The sequence below is a fragment of the Rhinolophus sinicus genome, linkage group LG10 (genome assembly GCF_036562045.2).
Source record: "Rhinolophus sinicus isolate RSC01 linkage group LG10, ASM3656204v1, whole genome shotgun sequence".
Lineage (NCBI taxonomy): Eukaryota > Metazoa > Chordata > Mammalia > Chiroptera > Rhinolophidae > Rhinolophus > Rhinolophus sinicus.
Window position 1 is genome coordinate 49,858,866 of NC_133759.1, and position 13,966 is coordinate 49,872,831.

At 46.0% G+C, this 13,966-nt stretch overlaps 1 protein-coding gene across 1 annotated transcript; it reads right to left on the bottom strand.

The window, feature by feature from the left end:
- Positions 1-891: 891 nt before the first annotated feature.
- On the bottom strand, positions 892-10,935 carry WNT5A (Wnt family member 5A). Its single transcript, XM_074313126.1, has 3 exons — positions 10,557-10,935; positions 5,648-5,940; positions 892-1,837 (listed from the first exon to the last, which is right to left on the bottom strand). Exons 1-3 carry the CDS (start codon positions 10,837-10,839, stop codon positions 1,379-1,381), a joined length of 1,035 nt encoding a protein of 344 aa, XP_074169227.1. The 5' UTR covers positions 10,840-10,935; the 3' UTR covers positions 892-1,378.
- Positions 10,936-13,966: the final 3,031 nt, after the last annotated feature.

The following is a 13,966-nucleotide window of genomic DNA, read 5'->3' on the forward strand; positions in this document are numbered from 1 at the left end:
TGCAACTGTTCAAGTACACTAGGAACAGTTTTAGGGTACACCTGCAGTATAATAGGAAAAGCTTGAGTGGAGAGTCTAAACACAGGATCATAACAGTGAAACGCTGCAACACCTCTGTGAACTCCATTAACCAAATCACGTCATTAAAACATAAAACTACTGCTCCTCAGAATAAAAGTTTTAAGGAAAAAAATCCCTAAGTAGTGAACTGTTTTCCACGTGAAGCTCTTAATGGTTCACTTCCTGCCCTGCAATCAAAGGGGACCCAGTGGAGCAGCCTTTGGAAACATGGCTAGCCTCACCCCCTTGCCACGTGGCGAGGAGAAATCAGACAGAGCTTGGGGTCAAGTGGGAGGGCAGATTTCACTTCTTCCCCTGGAAGAGGTTTTCTACTCTGGTGCAGTGCTGTACTGCACTCAGTTACCTTGTTTTTTATGCTGGGAGTCTGTCAATGGAATTCATTTTTTATTTTCATTATTATCATTTATTAACCAAGTATCCCTAAGAAAATTACAGTCTATTTTCTTTTTATATTCAAGCCAACCTCCCCCACCCCTATCCAAACAAAAAGTCTACAACAACCCAGAATCATTCGCGGATGCTTTTCCAAGCTGATAACCTAATTCCTATAACAGCTTCAAATCATTGTCGTATTATAGGAGTTTTTAAGTTTTTTTAATTTCCAGGGCTTTCTGCGCATCTCCCCAAGTTTCAGTAGCTATTAGAATAGGATCGTCTGCACATGGAATGTTTGAGAAGTGTGAGACACATGATATACCTTTTTTTTCTTTGAGGGATATGAGATTCTCTCTCTTACGTTTTAAATTACCATTTTTAAAATGTTTCAGGTTGGCAGCCCCTGGGAAAGCAGGGGGAGTCGGGGGTGTCTCATTTTTTTGTTTGTTTGATTCTCAAGACCTTATACCAGAGCATTTACAATTCCTTTTGGTCACAGAGGCTGAACTGTGCATAGATTTGGACCACCAGATGCTACCTGTCCCATATGACCCCCTAGTTGAGAAAAAGAAAATGTATTTCCTTTACCTTCTAGATGTGCACACAACTAAGTTAGGGTACGTGTTATTTCCCCCTCACCCTCTACCATCAAAAGAAGTCTTGTCTTACCTTTTCAAAGATCCACAAAATAAATATTTTTCTTGGTTCCCACCCTCCCATCATTGCCAAATAATAATTATAATATTAATAATAAACCACAGAGTTCTTAGATGGGAAGAGAAAAAAAATGGTTCCGTTGCAATTCTTGGGGAAAAATAAAACAATACTAAAAAAAAAAAAAAAAACCAGAATCACTGTACTTTCTATAAATAAGTGGGTCCTGGGAACGGGGCTGGGTGACAGGCGGGCGGCAGGGCACCCACTATTTGCACACAAACTGGTCCACAATCTCTGTGCACTTCTTGCACTTGACATAGCAGCACCAGTGGAACTTGCAGTGGCAGCGCTCCGTCTGCACGGTCTTGAACTGGTCATAGCCGCGGCCGCAGCACATGAGCTCACAGCCATCCATGCCCTCAGATGTCTTGTTGCACAGGCGGCCTTGCGTGCCCAGCGAGCCCGTGCTCTCGTTGCGTACGCAGTAGTCAGGGCTTGGATCGATGTAGACCAGATCCTGCGTGGTGGGAGAATTGAAGCGGCTGTTGACCTGCACCAGCTTGCCTCGGCCATTGAGCCGCATGGCGGCGGCGCTGTCATACTTCTCCTTCAGGGCATCGCCCACCTTCCGGAAGTCTGCCAGCTGCAGCCAGCATGTCTTGAGGCTACACGAGCCGGACACCCCGTGGCACTTGCAGGCCACATCAGCCAGGTTGTAAACCGTCTGTGGGGAGACGGGGACAGTCAGTATACAAACTCACGGAGGAGCTCAGACCCAGGACCCCCTCCACTTTCCACGTGGAACCATGTTCACCGGCTAAACTAGGGGCACAGCTGTTTCCTCCTCATTCTCCACTACCAGAAGTCTGCGTTGCTTTCTTTCAAAAGTCTACAAAATAAATATGTTCTTAGCCCCTCATTATTACACATCATCATAATAAACAACCACAGTTTTTTAATAGGAACAGGAAAAAGATCGTTCCAGTTGCTTCTGTTTTGCAGGAAAAAAACATTAGCTGCAACTAATACGTCTTGAACACTCATCCCAGAGACTGTGCACAATTGTTGACTTGCACCACCTTCATTAGTCCCCACAACCAGCCTGTGAGGGAAATGCTGCTATCATCCTCATTTCACAGAGAAGGAAAGTGAGGCCCAGAGAGGTGAGTTACTTACCCAGCTACTGGGAAATTGCAGTGCCAAGATTTGAACCCAGGCAACTAGGCTTCAACCTCATGCTGAGATATGCCCATAGGCTCCTAGCTGGTAAGTGGTAGGGTTGGGAGGGGGTCAAGCCCAGGTAGGATCAGGGTTCAAGTCTTTATACACTATTACGACTACTATTATTGCTGTGTGCCAGGCACTGTCTTTAAAGCCTCTACACTCTTTATCTCACTAAAGTTATAACTTGGGCTAGATTAGATGATGGCACAATGACACAGAGAGGATAAGAGGTCTGCACCGGTCACACAGCTAGAATGTGGGAGAAATGGGCCTGGATCTCAGGTATTCTGCCTCCTGCTACCGGAACAATCCCTAGCCCCTGTCCCTACTGCCTAGGTTAAAAGAACCTACCCTGGATCCAGGCAGACATGGGTTCTGTCCTGACTCTGCACCTGAATACAGGCAGCTGGCTTCACCTCTCTGAGCCTCCATTTTCCATCTGTGAAGGGAATTGTGATGGCACCATCCTCACACCCTGTTACAGGGTGAAATTAGAGGCTGCATGGAAAGTATTTAGCATGCAGGATACAATCAGTAAATCTGGCCTTTCTCCAGGATGACAAGGGCATGGCATCTGGGCACTGATCCCGGGCCCTTGCCCAGTCACCCTGGCCTCCCAGGAGCAGCGCTGAAGGGTCCGGCCCCACAGTACTGTGCCCAGCGGTCCGTGAGGTGGTGGCTACCTATTTATAGCCCTGATGGCCCACAGTTCCTACACCAGTTACCCTACAGAGTTGGCATGGTATTGCAGGTTACAGAGGGCCTGTCAGGAACCTGGAGGCTGGAGTGAGTTAGAAGGCTGCTTCCACCCAGAACAGCTACCTTCTTGCTTCAGGATTCAGAAGGGGCTTTCTTAAAAAGGGGCGAAAGTGTATTCCCTCGGCATAAAGAGTTTCAGGCAAACAACTAGTCTGAGGGAGGGTTTTGCAAACTTGTTTAACCTTCACTCCCTGTTGAGGAAAACAAAAAAACTAATGTCTCAAGGAGATTCTAATATGATTTCCTGGCACAGTGTCCAAATTCTCTGCCCCACCCCCATTATTCTGAAGAAAAATTGTCTTCTATGTAACCTCATCTGCCAGGATCTAAGCTCAGCTCACTGCCTGAATTATAAAACACACGGGGAAAAAAACCAAAAAAAAAAAACCCTCAATATAAAAAAATGCAAATGTTAAATGAAATTATAATATTAGAGGTGCTTTTCCAAGCCTCCAAAATCCCCTCTCTCTACACTTAGAAATCCCTTGACCCGCTCTCCTTGGTTACTAAGCCCCCAATGATTTCTCTACATGAGAGAAATCTAAGAAATCCCCAAAGATGGAGGAAAGCACCAAATATGGGCACGATGGGGCCCAGAAGCATCAGCCACATCTCTGTCCTGGAGGCCTGTTTGGTGTGCGGTGCTGGACAGACACACTGCACACAGGGAGTAAAGGATGTGTCCCTGATGAGGACAGGAGCAAGGTCTTCTGGGTTCCCAGAGAGAGCCGGGCTCACATGCCCACAGCATGGCCTCGGCTTGGCCGCAGTGGGGAGAGAGTCCACCCACACTGCAGGCTCAACAGTGGACACCTGAGAAAGGAGAGGCCACACTCCCTCTGGAGCAATTATCTGACACCTCAGGGCAGCACTGGCCAAATTCTGCAGGGGTCAGTCCTTCCCCTACACCAGCAACTGTTTAACATCAGATTTGAGAAGCTAAATTAGCCAGGATTATCTAGATAATCTTTGCCTTCTCTATGTCTTTTACTTCATAATGTTTAGTAATTATCATTTATCACGCACTTTACTACTGCTGACACTAAACTAAGACCTTCGACTGAACCATATGAGGTTGTTATTTGTAGGTCAGAAACAGTCACGTATGGGTAATTTCATACGGTTCAACCTACTATCTGATCCCAGTTAGTCCCCATACTCACCCCAAGAGGTCGTTCATGCCATGGCCATTTAATAGATGTGGAAATGTGGGGACTGAGGCTCAGAAACAGAAAGAACTGGATTTTAACCTAGATTTCTCTAATCCCAAAACCTAGAGCCCTTCACCCCTAAGCGGTGATACATGAGTTTAATTTTTAAAAGCCCCTGGCTTATATCTCACTCCATTCATGTTCTTCCATGGCCATGAAATGGTTCTCTAGGCCTCAGTTTCCCAATCTTTAAAATGAGGGTGTGCAACCAGACGGTACTAAGGCTCCTTTCAGTCCTGGATATTTTACTTTGCGATTATCTTCCCTTTTCCTCACCCCAAAATACAGAAGAGTGAAATCTCTGACCAGAAAGTTCCTGGCACCTACCTTGGATTCTGTGAAAAAATAATGGCCCTGGTTTTCAATGCTGCCAAAGTTAAGAAAAGTTTTCACCCCTTCACTTTAGAACAGCCATAAAGTGCCATGTGCTTAACCACAGGGGGGAAAAGGGTCTTTTTAACTGTTGTGGAGAAGCTAGCATTTCATATTCCCTACCAGGGGATGGGTTGAGTAGAATGGGGACACTCAGGAGGGCCTGCCTGCAAGACGGTACTCTCTGGGCACTTGTGTCTCTCTCATCTCTCCAGAGCCACCCACAATTGGCCTGATAGTCAGACTACTAGGACTGCTGTAGTTTTCCTAGAAAAGCTCTTAAAACAAAACAAAACAAAACAAAACAAAACAAAACAAAACAAAACAAAACAAAACAAAACACCCCTCAGTCCATCAGGCCTGCTATCTAAAGCCATAAGGAGGAGAAAGAAAGGAGGTAAGTCCTGGAAGCTAGGGAGAGGGCATTCTCAGCTGGGCACCTACTGGGATAAATAACTCCCTCTCCCAAGTTTAAGCCCAACTGCAAACTTGTTCCAGGGAGGAGGGCAAATATTAATATTTTTACTTCTGAGCTAGGCTGGTCATTTGCACTGAGGACTAATTAAAAAGGCCGAGAAAGATCTTTCTTAGGCAACTGCAGGAGCACCTTGGCTGGAGGAGGCCAAGGCAGGATGATTCACACCCAGGAGGCTTCTGTGGGGTGCATGCCCCTCTTCAGAAAGGCCTGTGGCCTATGTGTGGGGGCGGGGGGGGCGGGGGGGCGGAAAGGGGGGGGGAGAGAGAGAGGAAGAGAGGAAAAGAGACCAGAAAAGATAGAAAGGAAGGGAAAGCAGAAAGAGAGGGAGACAGAGACACAGAGAGACAAAGGGACAGAACTTACGGAGAGAGGTGGTGGCAGAGGGAGGGATAGAGAAACCAGAAGAGGCCCGGCTTGGCTGGGGGACGAAAAGAGGGGGGCAGGAGAGCCGGGGATGGGGGCACGACGCAGGGGAAGGGGAGGCACTCACCCTGCGGCCAGCCTCATTGTTGTGCAGGTTCATGAGGATGCGAGCACTCTCGTAGGAGCCCTTGGCGTGGATGCGCTCCCGCTCACGCGCGTCCACGAACTCCTTGGCGAAGCGGTAGCCGTAGTCGATGTTGTCGCCGCAACCGCCCCACAGCCAGTCCCGCGGCAGGTCCTTAGGGCGCGCCGCGCGGCTGCAGCCACAGGTGGACAGCTCGCCCTCGCGGCACGCGCGGCTCATGGCGTTGACCACCCCCGCGGCACTCACCGCGTATGTGAAGGCCGTCTCGCGGCTGCCTGCGGGAGAGGACGTGGGTCACCTGGGAGAGCTGCGGAGGGGACCGGGAGAGCCCCCGACACACAGCAGCCGCTGGCTCGGTGAGGGGGGAGGGGAGGGGCGAGTCTGTTCACACAAGTCCTGCTGCCCCAGGCAGAGCCCTCCCTCTAGGATGGAGAACATAGAGAGCCCCATCCCTAACTTAAACCCAGGCCCTGCGCCCACCTGGAGGGGAAGCCAAGAGAGACCCCCTAAAACACACAGAAGCAACAAATGACAAAGGAGTAGCACATCCCTGATCACTCTGCTCTGACATTTCAGAGCAGAGAGGCAGGGCTCCAGGCAGTGCTCGATGGATTTTCTCTATAACTCTTTTGAAAATATTGGAAACGTATTTCCAAAAATGCACAAGAAAGACCTCATTGAAGGAAAACACAGAATTTGGGTAGACTTCCTTACACTTAGTTTGACGTTTGAGTTATTTTCATTTTGCGTACGTATAAGGCGGGGGCATAGAATTTGCTAGGTTTAGAGCCTGGGAAAGTCTGAGGCCCTAGTGGAACCCAGACACTGCAGCAGCCACACTTGTGGCCAAACTAGTTCTAGCCTGGCTTCCCCCTCCTCTTCTGAAGTGGTAACCTCTCCTCCTGCCTCCCATATACATAATGAAGGATAAAGCTCTTGACTTTCCCAGTGGACGTTTCTATACAGGTTCCTAGAGAGTTGTACATGAACCTTGCCTCTTCTTAAATCCCAAGCTGAGGGGACTGATACTTCTCATTCAGGAAGATGAGTGTCAACCTTTAAAGCAGCCTGCCTGCTGGTCTTTCATGATACTTCTGCATCTCCCTGACAGCCTGTGCCTCAAAGTGTTAGAATAATAGCAAGAAGGGAAACGACACAATCTAAAGGGAAAAGAAAAGAAAAAAAAGGCTTCTTCCTTCTCCAAACTTATAAATAATGTACAAACCTAGGGGGGAAACAGTTTTCTCCTTACCTAAAACTTGTAAAGACTACCTCCCTGTAAAATGGTTATATCACAGCCCTATTTGTAATGAGAAAAATGGAGGCCACCATACACAGCCTTAATCTCTGCTTGAATGTGAAGACATTTCTACATGTAACAAGAAGCCACTTAATAAAAATGTTGTACTATGAGAGAGAAAGGGTTAACACCAGGCCAGCTGAAACCGGGCCTGGTGGTGGTGGGATGAAGGGGACTTACTTTCCTCAACTGTAAAATAAGGGTATTAATGCCTAAGAGAAAAGGCCTCTTCTGGCACTAAAATCCCTATAGCAGAATCAGTTTCTCCTACACTTAAAGAGCTGGCTAACAATCTTTATTTGGGGGGGGGGGGAATGACACAAGAACAGCTGACAACAGAACTCAGCCCCAACCAGAAGGGTCATTCTGCAGGAAGATGGCTATGCCAATTCAAGGACCCAGCAGACCATCCTTTTCTGGGACTTCTGCTCCACACTTCAATCCACAGCCATTTGTGACCCCCACCCCCCCTTCCAGGAATGGCAATGGTTGTGATTTACCACAGACCTCCCCTCCCACATTTTGAAAAATGAATAACTTGAGACATGTGCTGGGGTTGGCAGGAGGATCCAGAAAGTTCCTGTGGGGTGTGACATCTATCTTGCTCAAATTAGAGAGGCAGAGAACATGGGGGGTTGAGGGGGGGGAGAGTGGAGAGAAATGACGAGAGCAGACAGATTCTAGGGAGTTGTTTGAGGATTAACACTGATAATACAGAAAACGCTATGGCCCTGGATGGGAGACTTGTAGAATAAAGAGGTAGCTAGAAGAAGAGGAGATAAACAATCCTCTAGAGATAGAGAAAAATAAGACACTGTCCTGTGAGTATACAGAGCATAAAAGGGCTTTCATACAAAACACAATAATGCTGCTTGTTTCGTAAGTCTATGAGCATTTCCTTTTTTGCCCGAGAATACAAACCTGGTAGAAGTCTCTAAGCTAATTGGTCACTGCAGGGAAAACGTCAGTTTGAAAAGTGCTCTTTGGCTAATAGCCTGTGGGTATAGTCATCCTGGATGGAATACTGCTGGTTCAGTTATGTTTCCCTCCTTGTAAATCTACATCCTCTCCGAACCTCACACTCCTTAAAAATGGCGCCTTTCTGACATATCTTTTCACAGCATGGAAACAAAGAAGAGACAGAGACAAAAGCTAGAAGAAAGGGTAGCATAATGAAAAATGAGAAAGTTTCCAAAATGAAGAGTGGGCCCTTCATGAGGCAATTGTGTACAGTGCCTCCAAAGCAATTGGCATCCTAGAAAAATGAGTTGAAGGGGGGTTGGAAGTGGCAGCCCTGAGTTTCTCAGACACTGGCCCCATCACAGGGTCAGATTCTCACGGACAAGAATTGCTCTCCATGTCCCTGGTGTACTAAGTGCTCTGGAGTAGACACACACATACACACACACACACACACACACACACACACACACACACACACCACCTTTCAGCTTCAAAGGTGTTGTAAGTTTTCCCTTAGCTCATTCTCTTCAAACATACCCCTAAATAGAAAAGTGAAAGCTAAGTAACTTCCCCACTATTGGCGTTGAGTCCATGTTCCTCTTCCACATAAAGCTATTCTGGTTTTTCTTCTCTCCAACTCTTTCTTCAATAAATAGAGAAGGGAAGGCGCTGTCAGTGTTCTACCACAAGCCACCCAGCAGCAGCTTTCTTCCTTGAGACCCCAGGCACCTGGGGAACTTATGGCAAGAGAGATGCAACATGTGCTCTCATCCTCCCAGGACAGCAGCTGACTTGATGATAGTATCTAGGAAGGCTCCCTCAAAGGCTGTCAGAATGTTCCACTCCCACCCACTTGCCATCAACCCAGACTAGTACCACACAGCTGAGAACCAGAGTGTACTAGCAAGGGACAATTAAATATAGGCCTTTATACCAAGGGTTCTGTATATTCCCTGAGGAAGCAGACTCTTTGAATCCTGGACCACATTTTAAATAAATCTCCAGCAGAACTCAAATCCACTTAGCAAATGATAGCTTATTCTGAACATTTTGGCCCAAAACAGGGTACATATGATGATGAGAAGATCTTAAATCAAAGCTGTGTTCCAGTGACTACACAGAAAAACAGTTCAATTGCTGATTTCTTTTCTGGTTACCATCAGAGGTATACGATTTTTGCTAACTCATATAGTTGTGAAAAAGTGCCCCATAGTTTGAGAGGAGGGCAGTTTAGGGGGAACATATAAAGCAAATGTGGATGAGGGGGAAGCTGACAACTTACCATCCTGATACAACTTTAAAAATGGTTTGACCTCCTTTACAATATCAAAATGCAGGGGAATTAAATCTCTACCACACCCCCAGTTAACTACATAAGGCAGCCTATATTCAGGGAAAACTCCTGTGTTCCTGAAGCTTAACTCCTAAATTCCGATCCCAGTATATACATTAGCACATTTTAATCATTAACAGGAAGGACAAAGCCCTATGAAACTTTGCAGGCTGAGGCTGCAGACCATTTTCCCATTCAATTAGAGGAACGGCTTCCAGTCCTGTATTATTTTAGTTTATGAAGCCGCTTGGCTCAAACATCCACTGACAACTCTTTTTTGTTCTCAATGAATACACTTTTCAGGGTTTTTTAAAAAAGCATTTTATCCATCCGTGACGGATATTAAGCCAACTTTTTTATCTTCAGTCAGTATAAACAGTTAATTGCTTTGATAAATTACTTCTTATTTTAGGAGTCACTGCAGTCATATTAATTATAAGGGCTTGTTTGCATAAAAGTAAAGAGACCTAAAATATTCACACTAGAAAACACACACGGGACCACATCTGTCAGATAGTACCCTATGCTATTAAAACAAACCAGAGGCAAACTGATTTTTCAAATTCTTTGCCTTTAGCCTACTTTTAATGCCATCTCCTGCCTGAATGGAATAACAAGTTCCACAACACATTTAAAATAAAGAATCGGACTGTGAGTGATACATTTAAAGTTTTGTTTTTTTTAAAGTTTCTAGGATGAGATCTGAAGTATGTGCTTTTATATCAATTGCCTAAATTGCAAATGTCAAATGGATCGCTTCTAATTAAAATTCTTTCTGGAACTAAAAATAAAGCTTTTAACATATATATCTCTATAGCCTCAGGGATTATCTATATTAGGAAAATTAGAACCTTATTCACTTCCAACCTATCCAGCATTCTGAAAGATGACAATTTTTAGTTTGCTTCTTGGGCCATTTGAATTCTGGCTTAAGTTAGGAAACGTCTTACAGTTAAAAGAGTTTTGAAGTTTAAAAGGATATAAATGACTCAGCTCTCCTCATCTACTTTTGAGAAACCAAAATAAGTGTACTGCTTCTATTGTATAAAGTGTTTCTTAGAAAAGTTAACTGTTAAGAAAAATGCAGGTGTCTTTAATGTTCCCCTCCTGGTTTGGTTAAAGAAGTCCAAAACAAAGTGTAATCAGTGTAGGGACAGAAATTAATACAGGTGGCAACGACAAAAATCCCCTGTTGGAAAATTCCCTCCTTATCAAGCTGGTTAGTAAACACTAAGGACTTTTTCTAGGAGAAAAGTTTATATGTATATTTAAAAATATGTTAAATGGTTTCCTACCTATCTGCATAACCCTGCCAAAAACGGAGGTGTTATCTACGGTGCTGCAGTTCCATCTTCGATGTCGGAATTGATACTGGCATTCTTTGATGCCTGTCTTCGCGCCTTCTCCGATGTACTGCATGTGGTCCTGGTACAAGTGGCATAGTTTCTTCTGTCCTTGAGAAAGTCCCGCCAGTTGGCTGCAGAGAGGCTGTGCTCCTATGATATATACTTCTGACATCTGAACAGGGTTATTCATACCTAGCGACCTGAAAAGGGGGTGGGGGGGGGAGATGTGCATTCAAGATTTACGTGAACTCTCGAGGTGGGCCCCCTGAAAGCATGTCAGCAAGACATAGTTTCAAGCACACAGATGCTTTTTCTCTCCTGCTTGTCCTCATGACAAAGTATGAGAAGGGCTTCATAAAACTCCTCTGTTTCAACTCCACTCAGAAAACGGAGGTATTGTGTAGTCCCCATCCCGTCATCTGGCTCCTCAGAGTTTTACTCCCTTCCTTGCCCCCGCTGCCATGTACCTGAACCAATATTTCTGAAAGCCACTCAGAAAAGAGTGAAACAGGAGTTTCAGGGACAAGCCTCTAACCTTAGAGAAGTGACTCACTTTGCCCCACAAATTGGACCGATCTGCCTTGAAAACATGTGAATGCCGAAAGTAGACACAATTAGACTTAGATAGGAGATAGCAGTTCCTTTTGACTGATGGAAGAACAGTGGGACAAGTATATAGACTGAAGAAAATTCTCCATGCTCTGGACATTTTAAAAGGGTTCCTTATGTGATTGTGAAGGACCCAAGACAGGAGATCCAGTGAACAGAAGTTATGTTTGACAGCCAGAAAAGCAGAGGTTATTTCTGAGGGAATCTATGGCCAGTCACATTTGCACTGTGCTAAAAAGCAGACACGCTCTCTAGTTTGAATTTGCATTTAAATTCCATGCCAAAGTCTGTACTTGTAGGTCTGCATCTGCCATCTCCAGCTTCTGCATAGGGATATAAGTGAACTCAGTAATCACTGGGAATGATGGGCTCTACATGTAATTGAAAGAGAGTAACAATGGACCCCTCAGGTGGACCCATTCTCTCATCTGTTAGGAGGCTTCTGGCTATCACAAATGTTTCCAACTCAGATGTGCAGGTGCGCTGAGAAGGAAAGTTAGACGGTGCTTTTGTCGCTGGTCACTTTGAAGATTAAAGAGGAGAAAACACAATTTCATGATACATGAACTAGCTGGAAGTTTCCCTATTAAATCCAAGGTCCTGGCAGGCCGGGGCTACTTTAACTCTTCCAAAACAGGCCTGGTATCCAGGATTGAGGACTAGGAAATGCCATGGAGAAGAAATGGACCAGAGATCAAGGAGCTGGGGCATGACAAAGTGGACACCTTACGTACGACATTGGTGCTGGGGCCCCTTTGGAGTCACTTCCAAAGCCAATTTGGCAGGATCCTAAGTCCTCTAGCAGTCTCCATGGGACCCAGGATATACCCGAGGCCTCGGCTTTCCTGCAGATGAGTTCCTTAGGGTCCAGCCCTGTTGGGTGTTGCAAACCCCTGCAAAAGCATGTGAAACTCCTGAGTGGCAGTGCCAATCTATGAATATGGATTCCTACTAGAGGAGGAGGCACATAGCTGTGTTCCCTTTCAGATCTTTGGAAACACGCAGTTCCCTCTGCCTGGAGTATTTTCCCCATCATTCTTTACCTGGCTGTCTTCTGCTTATCCTTAGATGTCGGCTTAAATGCCACTTCTTCAGATGGGCAATCCCTGACTATTGTTCCTCTTCAAAGCCCCTTGCCAAACATTCCCTTAGCACTCCGTCCCACCTTTCCCCCCACATGCTCCTGCTTTTAAACTAGTTGGCATCATGCATTTGTGTTAGTATTTGGTTAATGTCTGATTGCAGCCTCGAATGCCTTCACAGGGACAGGTTGTGTATAACTTGCTCACTGCATTATTTCTCACATGCCTGTCGCACAGTGGGTGCTCAATAAATATTTAAGTTGATTGGGGGACAGGGGAACCCACTGATAACAAACATTTATCAAATGCTTACTACATGCCAGGAATAGTCCTAAATGCTCTATAGCAGTGATTTTCCACTTTGGCACTATTGATATTTTGGAATGCATGATTATTTGCGGTGGGGGCTATCTTGTGCTTTGCAAAGGAGGCTTAGCAGCATCCCTAGCCTCTACCCACTAGATGCCAGAAGAACACACCCTCCCCAAGTCATGACAATCAAAAATGTCTCCAGACATTGCCAAAAGCCTTCTGGGAGGGGGACGCCACCCCACATTCCCTGTTGAGGACCACTGATGTGCACTTATTATTAACACATTTAATCTCCACAATCACCCAATGAACTGGACTCTATTATTTAACTCCTGTTAGAGTTAAGAAAACTGAGGCCCAGAGTGGTTAAGGAACCTTCCCAAAGTCACCTCACTAGTAGAAGCGGAACCAGGTCAGAGGCAGTCTGGTTTCTCCATTTGAAGAGCTGTTGGGATGAGAAAGGATTGGCTCAAGGTCACATGGTAAGAGGTAGCCAAAGTGGGACTGGGATCTGGCCTTCCTGACCTTCACCCTATGAGCTTTCTGGCCATGGCCCTGGGCTGTACTTTCAGACTGTCTGAAACTAGGGCCCTTCATGAGGACTGGGCTGGGTTTCTGGAAGAACTGCTTATAGATTGAAAGCAACTGCGTATCTTCTTTCCACTGACTGCTTCTCTTTCTCTGAGTCAGTGGTCAGTGCTGCCCTGACCCTCCGGAAGCAAGGCTATTAGGAAGCGGCAAGGTGAGGTCAAGGGCATCTCACTCCTAGGCATAGGGAAGGCTGTCTGAAATGTAATAGGGAAGCTGGGACGCATTCCCATGTCTCCCGACATCTCACCATCGTGGGGAGCAAGCGCCAGCCTGCAGTTCAGCCAACTGGGTGGCAGTCCAAGTTCAGGCACCGTCTAACTTTCTGCACCTGCTCAAGCGAGTCCATTCAAGGAGCCTCAGTCTCAGGTAAGGACGGTTGGGAAGGACGACACCGCCCACCTCAGAGGATTACCCTGAGAAAAGACCTAACAGGAGCGCTGCACATGTGACCGCCCATCACTTCTTCCCCTTTCTAGTTTGGGTGACCTCAGGTAAACCATTTAACCTCTCTGAGCCTCAGGGTTTGGTTTTGTTTTTAGTCTACAAAGTAAAGATAACAATTCTAACCTCTCCAGGTCGCTGAAAAGATCAAATAAAATGAGCTCTGCCTATAAAGCTCCTAGACCAGTGCCTGACATATAATAGGTGTTCAATTACCAGTAGTTCTCATTACTGCCCTCTGTACACAGTCCATATAGAAAGAGATCTGCGCATCCGGACTAGCTCCATCCAGTGTGTGGAAGCCCCAGCCTGGTCATCTTTATG